Source organism: Canis lupus, chromosome 32, assembly GCF_003254725.2.
Source record: "Canis lupus dingo isolate Sandy chromosome 32, ASM325472v2, whole genome shotgun sequence".
In the NCBI taxonomy this organism is placed as follows: Eukaryota; Metazoa; Chordata; class Mammalia; order Carnivora; family Canidae; genus Canis; species Canis lupus.
Genome location: NC_064274.1, coordinates 29,051,516 through 29,064,370, shown reverse-complemented (window position 1 = coordinate 29,064,370; position 12,855 = coordinate 29,051,516). Strand labels below are relative to the sequence as shown.

Genomic DNA, 12,855 nt, shown 5'->3' with positions numbered 1-12,855 from the left:
ACAGAGCCTTTATCCATCATAATCCTCAGTGCCACTTGGCATATAATAGGTACTTAAAACTTTTTGAATCAATCAATCTTCTTTCTAATAAGTGGACACATAAATCAGCCTTGGAATTAGAAAAAAAAAATCACCTGAGAGATAACTTTCCTGTAAACTTAAAGATTTTGGGATAAGAACTAACAGAGCCACCAGAGAAGTGATGTTCACAGCCAGTAAGGGAGATCCAAAAGGCCTGGTTAGAAGAAATTAGGCAAAACCAGACTGGTATAGAGAGGTTTTTAGGTATGTGTTAATTACTGAAAATGAATGTCTGAAGGGAGTTTTCATCTCACATAACCACATTTCCAACAACTCTGACATAGATAGGCAGCCCGTACTTGAATACTTACAGGGATACAGAATTGTGACCTCACAAGACCACCAGTCAACTACACTGTGAGACCTTAGACCTACTAACAGCAGCTTAAGGGTCACAAGAATGAATAATTATAGACCGAAGTTCATATCACCAGTTAATTAAATCACATATATAAGTGGCCTTCTTGGCACAGTGGGTAGCATGTCAGTCTCATAAAAGACAAATATAAAAGATATTAATTAGAAAAATTATTTATTTCTGCTCCTTTCATACATCTTATTGTGCAGAAACAGTCTCACACATATCTGAATAATGTACTGTCACACTGTTTAAAGGCAAAGCACCATAGGTAAAGCTGATCAGAGTTCTCAGCTTAGGGGATCTCGCTTCCTGATTTTACATTAATTTTTGAAAGTCAGAAATGTTATCTCCACAAAATGTTAAGGGGGCTATAAGAAATAATCACTTTATTCAATATTATAGTTGTGGAAATGGGAGTATATTTTCTTTAAGAAATGAAAAACTAAGAAAAAAATGCCACTAAACATCATTGGTGTGTCAGTACAGGCCAGCAGGAGAAATACTGTGAGAAATTTGTCTCTTTGATACCAAGAAGACATTCTAGTTCAAGCTTTAATATGATTCCTATTTCTCACGAGATGCTTCTTTTCTGCTGCTTCACTCTTTTTCCATATTTCACATCAGAGGATTGGTACAGCCTTTAAAACTTCATTAACAGGAGCAAATCCAATATCCACGGATTTCTTGTCAAAAGGCATTTTTTAACCCATCAGGTAGCCCCTGTAGGAATAAAATTCATAAACATAAAAAGTGAAAAGTAAGCAACATTTCAAAGCGCCCAAGTTTTATGATGAATCAAATGACAATCTGAAAATATAATTGTGTAATTTCTTATGGTTTTATTTCATATCTTGCCTCCCTAATAAATATACACATTACTAGGCTTCCGTTCCATTCCCCCTTCCTTTTAAGGATAGAGTTACAAACCAACATGTCCCAAACCCACAAGTAGATGAAAAGAGACTCACAAATAGCAAGGGCAGTTAAAAAGTTAAGCCATCAACCAGGACTGATTTAAAGTGCAAGCACGCAGCTAGGTTATCTATTTCCTCAAATCACAGAATTAACAACAAAATGAAGAAGGCGAAGGAAAGAAAAGAACAACAGGCATACGATAGTAACAAGGAGAAATAGCAGGTGACACTAAGGAAATCAACTAAAAAACTGAAAAGTGTTGCTGTGTCTAATTAAGTACACACATAAAAGGACCCTAAGTCAAGAAGTAAAAATCAGGCTTAATGTTCAGTGTCCAGCAATTAATAGTTATCAAATAATAAATATTTACTAAATACAAATGTGAATGTTACAGGAACAATAAAACACTTTAAAAAGTGGCCTATCAAAAAGGATTAAGATAAAGTTTTTTAGTACATGTAGAATTAAGTTTCAATTATACAGAAAAATCAGGTATTTGCATTCTGCTAGTCCCTATATGACATTAAGTAAAGTGTCATTATTTTCTTACATTTATTTTTCATTCCCCCCGCCCTTTAGAATTTCGTCTCTGAACTGGTCCTATGATCTTAGGACCTATGCAGGAGCGCCCTAGCTTTTCTCATCAAGTTTAATAAACACTACCTCAGACTGCTAAAAAGGCAATTTTTGCCACTCTGACTGAAACAGGCCTTTTGGGGGTGCCTGGCTGACTCAGTCAGTTAAGCATCCAGAAATTGGATTCAGCTCAAGTCATGATCTTAGGGTTGTGGGATTACCCTGAGTCTCGGGCTCACGCTCAGCATGGAATGTGCTTGAGAATCTCTCTCCTTCTCTGTCCTTCCCCCCCCCTCAAATGAATAAACCAATCTTTAAAAATAAATAAACAGAAAATAAAATAGGCCTTTTGTCCTCATTTGGGTAATATCTATTCAACAGACTATTTATACAGCTTTATAACAGCCCTAAAAGTGGAAACCCATCCCTCCACTCCCAACCACTTTGCCTAATTTTAGGACATCATATCACGACATAGCATGCCATCTTTAATTTCTTTAATTTTTACAATTCTGTGTTTAGATCAAAACTACCCTAATAGTGAAAAATAAAGAGAATTGAATGACCATATTTTTCAGAAGAACCAAGTACAAATTTTTACCAAAGTGCTCCACCCAGTATCCAAATGTTATTTCTTTAAATCTGTGCACATTTTTTTAAAAAGATTTTTATTTATTTATTCATGAGAGACAGAGAGAGAGGCAGAGACACAGACAGAGGGAGAAGCAGGCTCTTCGCAGGGAGCCCGATGTGGGACTCGATCTCGTGACCGGGATCACGCCCTGAGCCAAAGGCAGACACTCAACCGCTGAGCCACCCCGGTGTCCCAAACCTGTGCACATTTAAAAGGTGCCTAACACACACACAATTCCACATAGATTATCTTATGAATTACATTAGAAAAATTTTATTTTCAAAATGAAAACTGCTTTTCTGTAACTTTGTATTAGTACCATAAAAATATCAGGCACTAAAATTTGATTTTTCATTTTAAATGTACTGTCATATATGCAAATAGTCAACGGTCATTCATTTTATTAGTGTCCATGATTCTACAAAAGACAAGGCATCAAATAAAGCCAGGCTTTGATTTGTAAAATTATATCTGTAGTGGAGACATTAGGTCTCTAAAAAAGCATAAATCAGAAAATATAAAACTGATAGTACCAATTCATTCCTATTGTTTCTTCCTTTTTAAAGATTCCTCTTTAATTAAAGGTATCAAACTTTTTGTGAAAGACTTCAACCCTGGATGTTATCATGATGAAATCTTACAGCATAGCCACCCTTTATCTCCGATGCTAGCAACTTATTTGGTTTGAAAACACACTTGGTTACTGGTGTTTTTTAATGTCTTTTTGTTATTGTTGTTCCACTTATTATGCATCAAATTATTTATATATGTTGAAACATCAAAGATAACTTGTGTGCAAGAAGACAGACATATCCCCTTCTTGCTGGTGGTACTAACCACGGTCCTATTGAGTGTAACACCAAGGCCCACAGACATGGCTCATCACCTTTTTTGGGGTTTGCAGATATTCCAGAAAATACAATACTGTTGCTTCCCTTTCTCTTCTAAAGTTGTCCATTGTTTCTTGCCACTCCACACCCAAAGTACCAGGCTTTAGGAGGTGCAGATGAGAAATCATATCAAACAAGAAACCGTAAGTTCCTTCCTCTTAAAAATTTAAATCCTAGATTTAGCTGCATGACAATTTACAGGAAGAAATAGTTACCTGTTTAGATCACTGTTCTGTTTGGATTAAATCTAAATATAATTTACATCTGGGAGATTATATTAAAGGGGAATATACCCTATTTCCTATTGTTCACTTAGTCAGCAATTTGTAGACGCTGGTCTACAAATGGGGACAAGAAGACAAATACTGACATAAATAATGGAAACCGGGGATCCCTGGGTGGCGCAGCGGTTTGGCGCCTGCCTTTGGCCCAGGGCGCGATCCTGGAGACCCGGGATCGAATCCCACATCGGGCTCCTGGTGCATGGAGCCTGCTTCTCCCTCTGCCTATGTCTCTGCCTCTCTCTCTCTCTCTCTCTCTCTCTCTCTCTGTGACTATCATAAATAAATAAAAATTAAAAAAATAAAATAAAAAATAATGGAAACCGTAAGATGGAGGCAATCCAGGGAGTTAAGCACTTTCTACATCTTCTTCTAAACGCAGTAGATAGCTCTATTTTCCTACAAGTCAAATGCCTGAGCTATAAAGGAAAGCACTCATATGCCTAAGGAGAGGACCTAAAACCGTAAGGAAGAATGAGAAGCTTGGTAAAATAAAAATAAATCTGGTTCTATGGGCAAAACCAGCCCACTCCTGTTCTGCTCTATGCCTCCAAAGGGTCCATGTGTTTTGGTTAACTTGTAGTAGCCTTTTGAACTCTCTGGGAGCCTCCCCTTCTCTTGTTTTGCTATGGAAAATTTCAGCCTCTTCCACACCAATACACCTTTTCCAATAGAGGCAGAAAAAAAAGAGGAACAAAAAGAGGACGCTGAAGTACCTAATTCTTCATACAATTTAGCCAAAGTCCAAAACTATTTTCCCCAGACAAAAATAAGAGCCACCAGTAAAGGAGTCTGAAGGAACTTTACGGCCACAGATATTCAGCTGATAAAGAACACTGCTCTCTTTTCCCACCCTGCTAAGATGCGACCATAACTGCAGGATAAGTATTTCTGACGTTCCAGGGGAAGTCTGCCCATTCCACTTCAGATGTGTTACAGACCAGACCATGGACACGTGCAGCCACAGAACAGGTGAACTGTGAAACTCATACACATTCCTACATTCCCTTTTAATGTCTCTTATAATAAAATAAGGGAGTATCAGTTCTAAGAAATCAGTATAGTTGACACTTGATGTTTAACATATTCCCTAAGAAATGAATTTACTAAGAGCCAATTTTTGTATGGTATGTCTGCCCAAAGTTCCTGCAGTTACTAATACATCCATAGGTGAAATCAGAATATGGGGAAATGTGATCAGACTTGTCCACATTTCAAATTAACAATCTCAAATGGAATTATAAAAGTTGACATAAAATCAATTTTTTTGTTCTAAAGGTACTGTATATTTTCTGAAACAGAGTGATCTAATATATATATATATATAAATTGTGATCTAATATAATATATATTATAAATTGTATATATATATATATATATATATATATATATGGCCTGGAAACATAAATTCCTTCCCTTAAAAATTTAAATCCTAGAATTAGATATATATATGAAATCCTTTTCCTGTATTTTTGGAGAGGCAGTAACTCCCTTCCTGTCCAAGGCTTAATGGGTTTTCCTCATATCAGTATTCAAAGAGCACAAACAATTAATGCCTTGAAAATACTCCCTACTATCACTATTACTACTGGAATTCCATATGTTATAGATTAACCAAAAAGTAATTTAAAGAAACAATATCTCCAGTCAGTGGTCAGTGATATTATAGCAAAATAACAGTATGGAGATAATACTCAAAAAGAAATACCGGTCTCAATTTTACTATTAACCATAGCTATAACCTTGAGCAAGTCACAAATATTAAATCTCCCATGATTTCATGTGATCCAAGTAACTATTTTACCAACTTGCAATGGAAGTTAAATTATGGACTATACAAAGTTCTTAATAACTTACGGCAGTTTCATTCTCATGAATACTCTAGCCATGAAAAAACTCAATAGGACACAGACGAATCCAATGAATAGAAGAAGAAATCTATTGAGTTTTGGAATGTTTGGTGCATTCGATCGGTCCAGGATTATGAAACCTAGACCCCCCATTGTAAACAGGAAGCTGGATGCAAGTCCTTCCATAATATATTGTCCATTTACTCTGAAAAAGAAAGACCACAGCAAAACAATAAATGAAAATTCCCAGAAAAATAAAACTTGTTTTTAGATTGAAATTCCTATTTCTGCTAAAATATTTTGGTGCTAATTTTTCATTCTTACCCTTACAACTATTTTATCAAATTTCTGTGTATTTGTGTCAACAAAATTTATTGAGGGCCTATTACATATCAAGCACTATTCTATGTCCTGGGGATACAACAACAAAAATCTGTGTCTTCATGGAGCTTTTGTTCAAAATGTTTTAAAGCCTCAACTAATACAACTGTCTATGTAAAATTAATGCTGATATTTTATTAGCTTAAAAAGCCAGTGTATGTATATGAACCCTTTACCCAGAACTTTTGTTTAGCTTTTAAAAATTATGGCATTTAAATTTCCATTATCAATTTCATATTTTGAATTGGTTAGAAACTTTTTTGGGGGGGTTAGAAATGTTTCTAGAAGTTTTAAAAGAATTAATAAACCTCTCGGGGTGCCTTGGTGGCTCAGCTGATTAAGCATCCGACTCAGGTCATGATCTCATGGGTTATCTCAGATCGAGCCCTACCTACATGGGGCCCCACACTCAGCAGAGTCTGCTTGAAGATTCTCTCCCTCTACCTGCCTCACTTACGTGTGTGCATGCACGCAAATATTGAAAAATCAATCAATAAAGGGAAAATTTTTAAAGTGCATGCATGTGCTCTCTAAGATCAATAAATATTTTTTAAAAAATAAATAAACCTTTTCTCTTTCAAAGAGAAAATTTTAAAAGCAAGCATTTTACCTAGGGCTTCATGAATCCCACAAGGATCTCTAAAAATCTATAAATCATTAAAATTCTACATAAACTTTTTATATATGTGTATCCAATTTTTCTGGGAATAGAGAGCTTTGAAAATTGTGAGCTCACGGATCCCCAAAGAGCAAATTCCTCTGTTAAAGGGATAATTTATACATAGGTATATGTAACAAAGGTATGTATTTTTTGTTAGCTAATTGCATTAAGTGAAAACACAATATATGCACTAGGCTCAAAATCCCAACCGTGTCAATGATGGCACTATGAAGGGTTCCCCTACCAAGATCTCCTATCATCTAGATTCCCTCTACTCCTGGAGAATCACAATAATCTTTTCAGGAATAGTCTACGCATGGGATAGCATTAAAATAAGTGTAAATGCAAATATATAGCTATGTTTGGCAGGCAGTTACCAAGTGGATTTTAGAAAGCAATACGATAAGCACTGCTCTGATGAACCAAACCACACTGCAATGGTGTTTCGGTACTGAAATGAAACATTCAAGCCTCAAAAAAGTTATTTTATCTAAGAATATAGCCCGGGGATCCACAGATTTTTTTTTTTCTTAAATGGCCAGATAGTACATGTCTTAGGCTTGCAGGCCACATGGTTTGTGTCACACCACTGTAGCTTGAAAGCAGCCACAGACAGTATATATAAATAAATGGGCATGCCTCATTCCAATAAAACATTACTTACAAATAAACAGGTACACGCAGTTTGCTGATCCTCAGAACAGTCTAAATGTACTTATACCAACATCTTCCTTCAAATAAGTGATCGTGTAAATCACTGTCAAGTATTTTATTTCCTAATACAAATAACATACTTGTAATCTTGCCCACTTCCTGCCATCTCTGTATCTAGCATTTTAAAACAGCTATTATCTAAATGCAGATGATCCATAGGTTTCACTGTATTTTTAAAAAACACTCATACCCCAGCAACCTTCCTTCCCACCAAATCATTCAGAAAGGTAACTGTTACCTGTAGGCCAAGAAAGCTACTGGTCTCTGATGTCCATGTTCATCAGTCATAGAACCAACACTTGGAGGTTCAACAATAACATCATAAATTATTCCTACATGAAAGACAAGAGTATAGATAAGACTGGATTCCTAACTTTTAAAAAGGATCAGAATTTTCTGTTTTGTCTCTAAAGGTTCATTTATATTTAAATAGGACTGCTGTGATATACTATCATAATCAAGTGAAGCCCAGCTACTTTCCTAAACTTTAGATAAACCATTCAAAAATTCAACTCACTATTTTAAAATATTATGTCTAAAAGAGATATTTCATAAAATAAATTCATTCAGTAACTGTTTCTAATACTCAAGAATTACTCCACAATAAAGATTTAATATTAAAGGCTATATTTTAGTCCAAGAAAATATTCCATATATGCTTGGATGTTTCTATCAATTGAGAGGTAACCAGAGAAATTTTCTTGCTGATATATAAAAGGAGATATTTTTAAATCATACCAATAGGCAGACAAGCAATTCCAGAGATTTGTGTTCATTAATGTTATGCCCATCACTTAAGTCACGATGTCACTATGATTATTAGTACTAATGTCCATCAACATTGTTTTTCCAATCTCCCAGAGCCAACATCTATTCTTCACTTTTTCTACCATTCTCCAAAACATCATTTCCAGCTTTTCTTAAGCATAGTAAGACTGTGTCTCCCTCACCTTTGGCTAACAAAGCAATCACATAGGAATTCCGACAAACTGGCATCTGCATCCACCCTTACCTTCCTTCCTTCCAGCTACAAGAAAGAGTCCCTCCTCCTATCAAAGTGGGATTCCTTCTGCAATTATCAGGACTCCTTACCCTACTGCCTTGTCAGAGACTTTGATTGTTGGCTATCTCCCTTCCTATATTTTCAATCTCTCCTTTCCCACATCCTCCTTCCCTTGATTCCAGACCCTCCTAGTTAACATCCTATTTCGCTTCCTTTTTGAAACAAAGTCAGACTTCCTTCTGTGAAAAAAAAAATTGCAAACTTTTCTCCCTTTCCTCACTTAGCCTTCATTCTTCAGCTCACTCCAACCTAGCATCAGCTGCCACTGATCTTACTCTTACTAAAGTTGCCAATAATCTCTATGTTGCCAAATTCAACAGACATTTTTCAGTTATCTTAGGAGGCTTCCCAGTGCCACTAAATCCAGTTTACTAAATCCATTTTTTGGAGAGGAAAACTGGTTTTTGTGACACTCCTATCCATGTTTTGTTACATCTCTAGCAGGGTCTCCTCTCCACTAAACACTGGGCGTGCCTCAGGGTTGATCCACTGTCCTCTTTTTCTACATTCTCTCCCGAATTGAACTTAGCCCTTTCCAGGGTTTTCAATTCCATGTGCTAATGATTAATGATGGCCAATGTGCCAATATCTATCAAATAACATTAGCATCAGTAGAATTAGATGTAAGCTAAGAACAGGGACTTCCTCTACATTCTTCAATATCTGGCTTATGAGAAGATTTCAAAAAATATCTGTTACTAACCAACTTTCAACAAGCCTTTTTTCTCAATTCTAGACTCATTATCTGCAAACTTGACATATCCCAAAGTGACCTCTTGTTCACCAATCCCAATCAAAAAACCCTACATATCTTCAATCTCAAAAAACGACCCTTCCAACCTACTCAGATGCTAAAAGATTCCTTCACACTTCATTCTCCCCAATCAATTCATACATCCAATCAATGTATCAAGACCTACTGAATCTACTTCCCAACTACCTTTCATATTTTCCTTCATCTCTGCTGCCACCAACATAGTTGTCTCAATTAACTACGAAAACCCACCTAATTGGTCTCTTGGTTCCATATTTGTCCATTCTTTTCCCTCTCCCTAGTATTTCCTTTCCTCCAATCCCAACTCCCACTATCTTCTCGTAACTCCCACTATCTTCTCGTAACTTCTTGTTCTTTCCCTCCAACGAATGGAATTAATTTCTATTAATTTGTAATGGAAAAAATAATGCAGTGGAAAAAAGACTTCTGTGACATTTAACGTGTCTCACCCAGAACATTACAAGCTTCAGGAGGGCAGCGTCTTTATGTTTCGTTGACTAGTCCCCAGTACCTAGTGCCCGGAACTTAACAGGTGCTCAATGCAGTTTGCTGAATATTTCTCAACAATAAATATTATTTATTTATAGATGTACACCCACAGTTTCTAGAAGAGACTCCTTTCCAGTGGCAAAACCAATTCCTTCTATGAGGTAACTCATGGCCTTAGCCACTAAAAGGTGTCCTTTGCAATCTGCCCCTGGGGTTGGAGCGGAGAATCTCCCCATTACAACAATCAACAGGAATTAAGTGGACAAAAGGAAAACTGTGAGGCTTCTGACAAAGACTCAGGCTCCAAGGGGAGGTAAGGGTTAGGAGAAAGAGACTAGCGGATGCTCAAAGCAGAGGAAGACTCTATTATTATTATTTTTTTAAATCACATGCATTTTAAATTTCATTTGTTCAATACAGTACCTATTAATGTGCCAAGCAAGTGTTAATATTAATGCTAGGATCTATCTTACCAATATAAAAAATATTTAAAATATATCTTATTTAAATGAGTACAGATTAACTATCATTATTCTAGACTGGAGGTTAGGTGGTAGATTCAATGATGCATTTTAGTCCCAAGCTCTTAGAGTTTCAGTCTTCCCTCTTCGGTACCAACTCTTTTCACATCTACGAAAATAAAGTGCCTGTGGCTATTCCCTTAAAAACGGAACCCCATCTTTGGCTGTCCCTAATCTGTAAAGTCTCCATTTTATAACTTCCAGATTAAGTACTCCACTTCCGAAAATCTGAAAAGTACAGAAGAACCGACTTGAGTATATGGTGAAATCTGTGGGGCTTTGAAAGGGTGCTGGCTGGAAGACTGTGGCCGGATTGCCAACTCATCACTATACAAAACAACGCCCCCTTTTGCAACTTTTTATTTGGGGGAGGAAAATTTTAAAGAAATTAAAACAGGGTAAGACATTCTGGAGTGTTTAATGGAGCTGCTATTTTCCTCTAATTCTTTACATTCTCGACTTCTGCCTTTTGAAATACAGATACCTTCTGCGAATCTAACTCTCCAATCTCAAATAGTGATCAAAACCGTGGACTCGGAAGATTCCAATGATATTTATTGTTGATCGGGCGGGGGGGGGGGTGGTAAAAGCAACACCTGGTCCTTAGGTGTGAGCCAACGAACCTGAGGATGTCAAGTCTCTTCCAACGTTCCAGGGACTGTAGACAAAGATAAGGTAAAAGTCCCTAGCCCCTTTTGACCAACCATGGAAGCAGAACGGACAAGACTAGTCTCCTCCAGGATCTTGGTTAAAAACAACTTACGGCGGGCGATAAAGAGAGCGACGATCTGGGCTTTAAACTATATAATCGGTTCGGATCCCTAGGCTCAGAGGCTGGAGGTGCGGAAAGGCAACGGGCGTGAGAACCGTGAGAACGAGCGGCCTCTCGGCGTACACAACGCGGCGTGAGGGCAAATAAAACCCTTGGGCCGTTAATACTTGAGACCCCAGAAGTTCCCTCCACCCTCCGAAAAGATCGAGAGCACAGTGATGCTTCCCCCGGGGCTGAGAGCGGGACAGACTCCCTGCGGGGCGGGGCGGGCCGGCTCTCCGCGTCTCAGCGCCTCTCGGGCCCGAGCCAGCCCGAGTTACCTCCGGTGATGAGGAAGTAAGACACCACCACCAGAGCGTACACCGTCATGGCCGACGGCATGTGCACCCAGGGCGGCTTCTTCAGCTTCAGGTTGGGGCATTCGAGCACTAAGAACGGGACGCGGTACAAGGTCTCCATGTTGGTGGCGGCAGGGGCTTTCTCTCCCGACCTCAAGCCCCACGCGCCGCCCGGAAACAGGCCCGCCCCTCCCGGTCGACGGCGCGTGCGCGGGGAAGAGGCTGGCAGGTCCGCAACTCTAGAAGGCCGTTTTGTCTAACCATCAGAAAAAGGAGAAACTATGAAGAACCGATACACAACGGGATTTTAAGCTATGTGTTCTTAAGCTCTGCGGAACATGAATTTGAATAAGGAGCTCAAGCCTTGCCAATGATTAGGAGGATGATTTATGTACCTTCCAGGACCTGCGGGGCGTCAGACGTGGCCAAGCCGGAGAAGCAGAGGGGACCGAATCTCTCTGAGCCCCGCCCACTCGCCGGTGCTGGAAGCTGATTGGGCGCGGGCGCTCTAGGTTCCCAGAGCAGGAGGATGAATGGGAACGTTTGGAAGGGTCTGCCTTTTCTCTTTTCTTTTCTTTTCTTTTCTTTTCTTTTCTTTTCTTTTCTTTTCTTTTCTTTTCTTTTCTTTTCTTTTCTTTTCTTTCTTTCTTTTCTTTTCTTTTCTTTTCTTTTCTTTTTTCTTTCCTTTCCTTCCTTTGTCTTTCTTCCTTCCTTTCTTTCCTTTCCTTTCCTTTTCGTCTTTTCTTCCTTCCTTTCTTTCCTTCCTTTCATTTATTTATTTATTTTATTTATTGGGGGGGGGGTCTGCATTTTCTATTAGCGGTTTTTTCAAGAGCCCGAGAAAGCCCTAGTTGCTAAACTTTTACTTCCCGATGCAGTTGTGGAGACAGTAAAAATAACGATTGCTATTAATAATTATTGAAACAATATCAAGAATTTTGAGATGTCAAGTCCAGATGCGTCAAAAACCTCGAGGACGTCTCCCGGCACGCCTAAAGCTGATACACCTTGACGTGACCAAAATACTATTTTAAATAACACGTGTTCTTCCCTCCACTTTGCTTCTCCCACAGCCATCCCTATCTTCATAAATGGTAAAATCTTTGTGACCGAAAATCTTGAAATCATCCTGGTTTCTTTCTCTCTTAAAACTCCTATCTCCAAAATATGAGCAATAATGAAGTGGGTTTACAGCCGAACCAGTATTTATACATAGGAAGTTTCTCTGGGCATTGCAAAGCAGAATATTTCTGACGTTCCCATAATTGTATAGATAAGAAAAACTTTAGAAAAATTAAAAATAGGTTGCCTTGAAAAAATAAGGAAAAACATAGAAATGAAAAGTTTTAAGCTCCCTTTATAGCTTCAGGAGGGAAACTAACATTAATTAACCCCTGCTTGGCATATACTGTGTTAAATGATCTACACTGGTTCTTATTTTTAATCTTCATGACACCTCTATTAGGTAAATACTATTAAATACTATTATCAGCATTTTACATATGACAAAACTGAAGCTTGAGAAGTGAGACTTAAGAAGTATAGTATAGTCT

General features: G+C 37.9%; 1 protein-coding gene across 1 annotated transcript; it reads right to left on the bottom strand.

Moving 5' to 3' along the window:
- Window positions 1-596: 596 nt before the first annotated feature.
- On the bottom strand, window positions 597-11,505 carry OSTC (oligosaccharyltransferase complex non-catalytic subunit). Its single transcript, XM_025465869.3, has 4 exons — window positions 11,285-11,505; window positions 7,583-7,676; window positions 5,596-5,793; window positions 597-1,162 (listed from the first exon to the last, which is right to left on the bottom strand). The coding sequence occupies exons 1-4, from the start codon at window positions 11,421-11,423 to the stop codon at window positions 1,144-1,146; spliced, it is 450 nt and encodes a 149-aa protein (XP_025321654.1). The 5' UTR covers window positions 11,424-11,505; the 3' UTR covers window positions 597-1,143.
- Between the last annotated feature and the right edge of the window lie 1,350 nt (window positions 11,506-12,855).

What these genes read in the sequence shown, in the direction of transcription:
- OSTC (XM_025465869.3), bottom strand. Translation starts at nt 11,423, where the DNA reads ATGGAGACCTTGTACCGCGTCCCGTTCTTAGTGCTCGAATGCCCCAAC. An exon ending in TTACTTCCTCATCACCGGAG is followed by an intron (nt 7,677 to 11,284) that starts GTAACTCGGGCT and finishes TCTTTCATGTAG; the next exon opens with GAATAATTTATGATGTTATT. An exon ending in GTAGCTTTCTTGGCCTACAG is followed by an intron (nt 5,794 to 7,582) that starts GTAACAGTTACC and finishes TTTCTTTTTCAG; the next exon opens with AGTAAATGGACAATATATTA.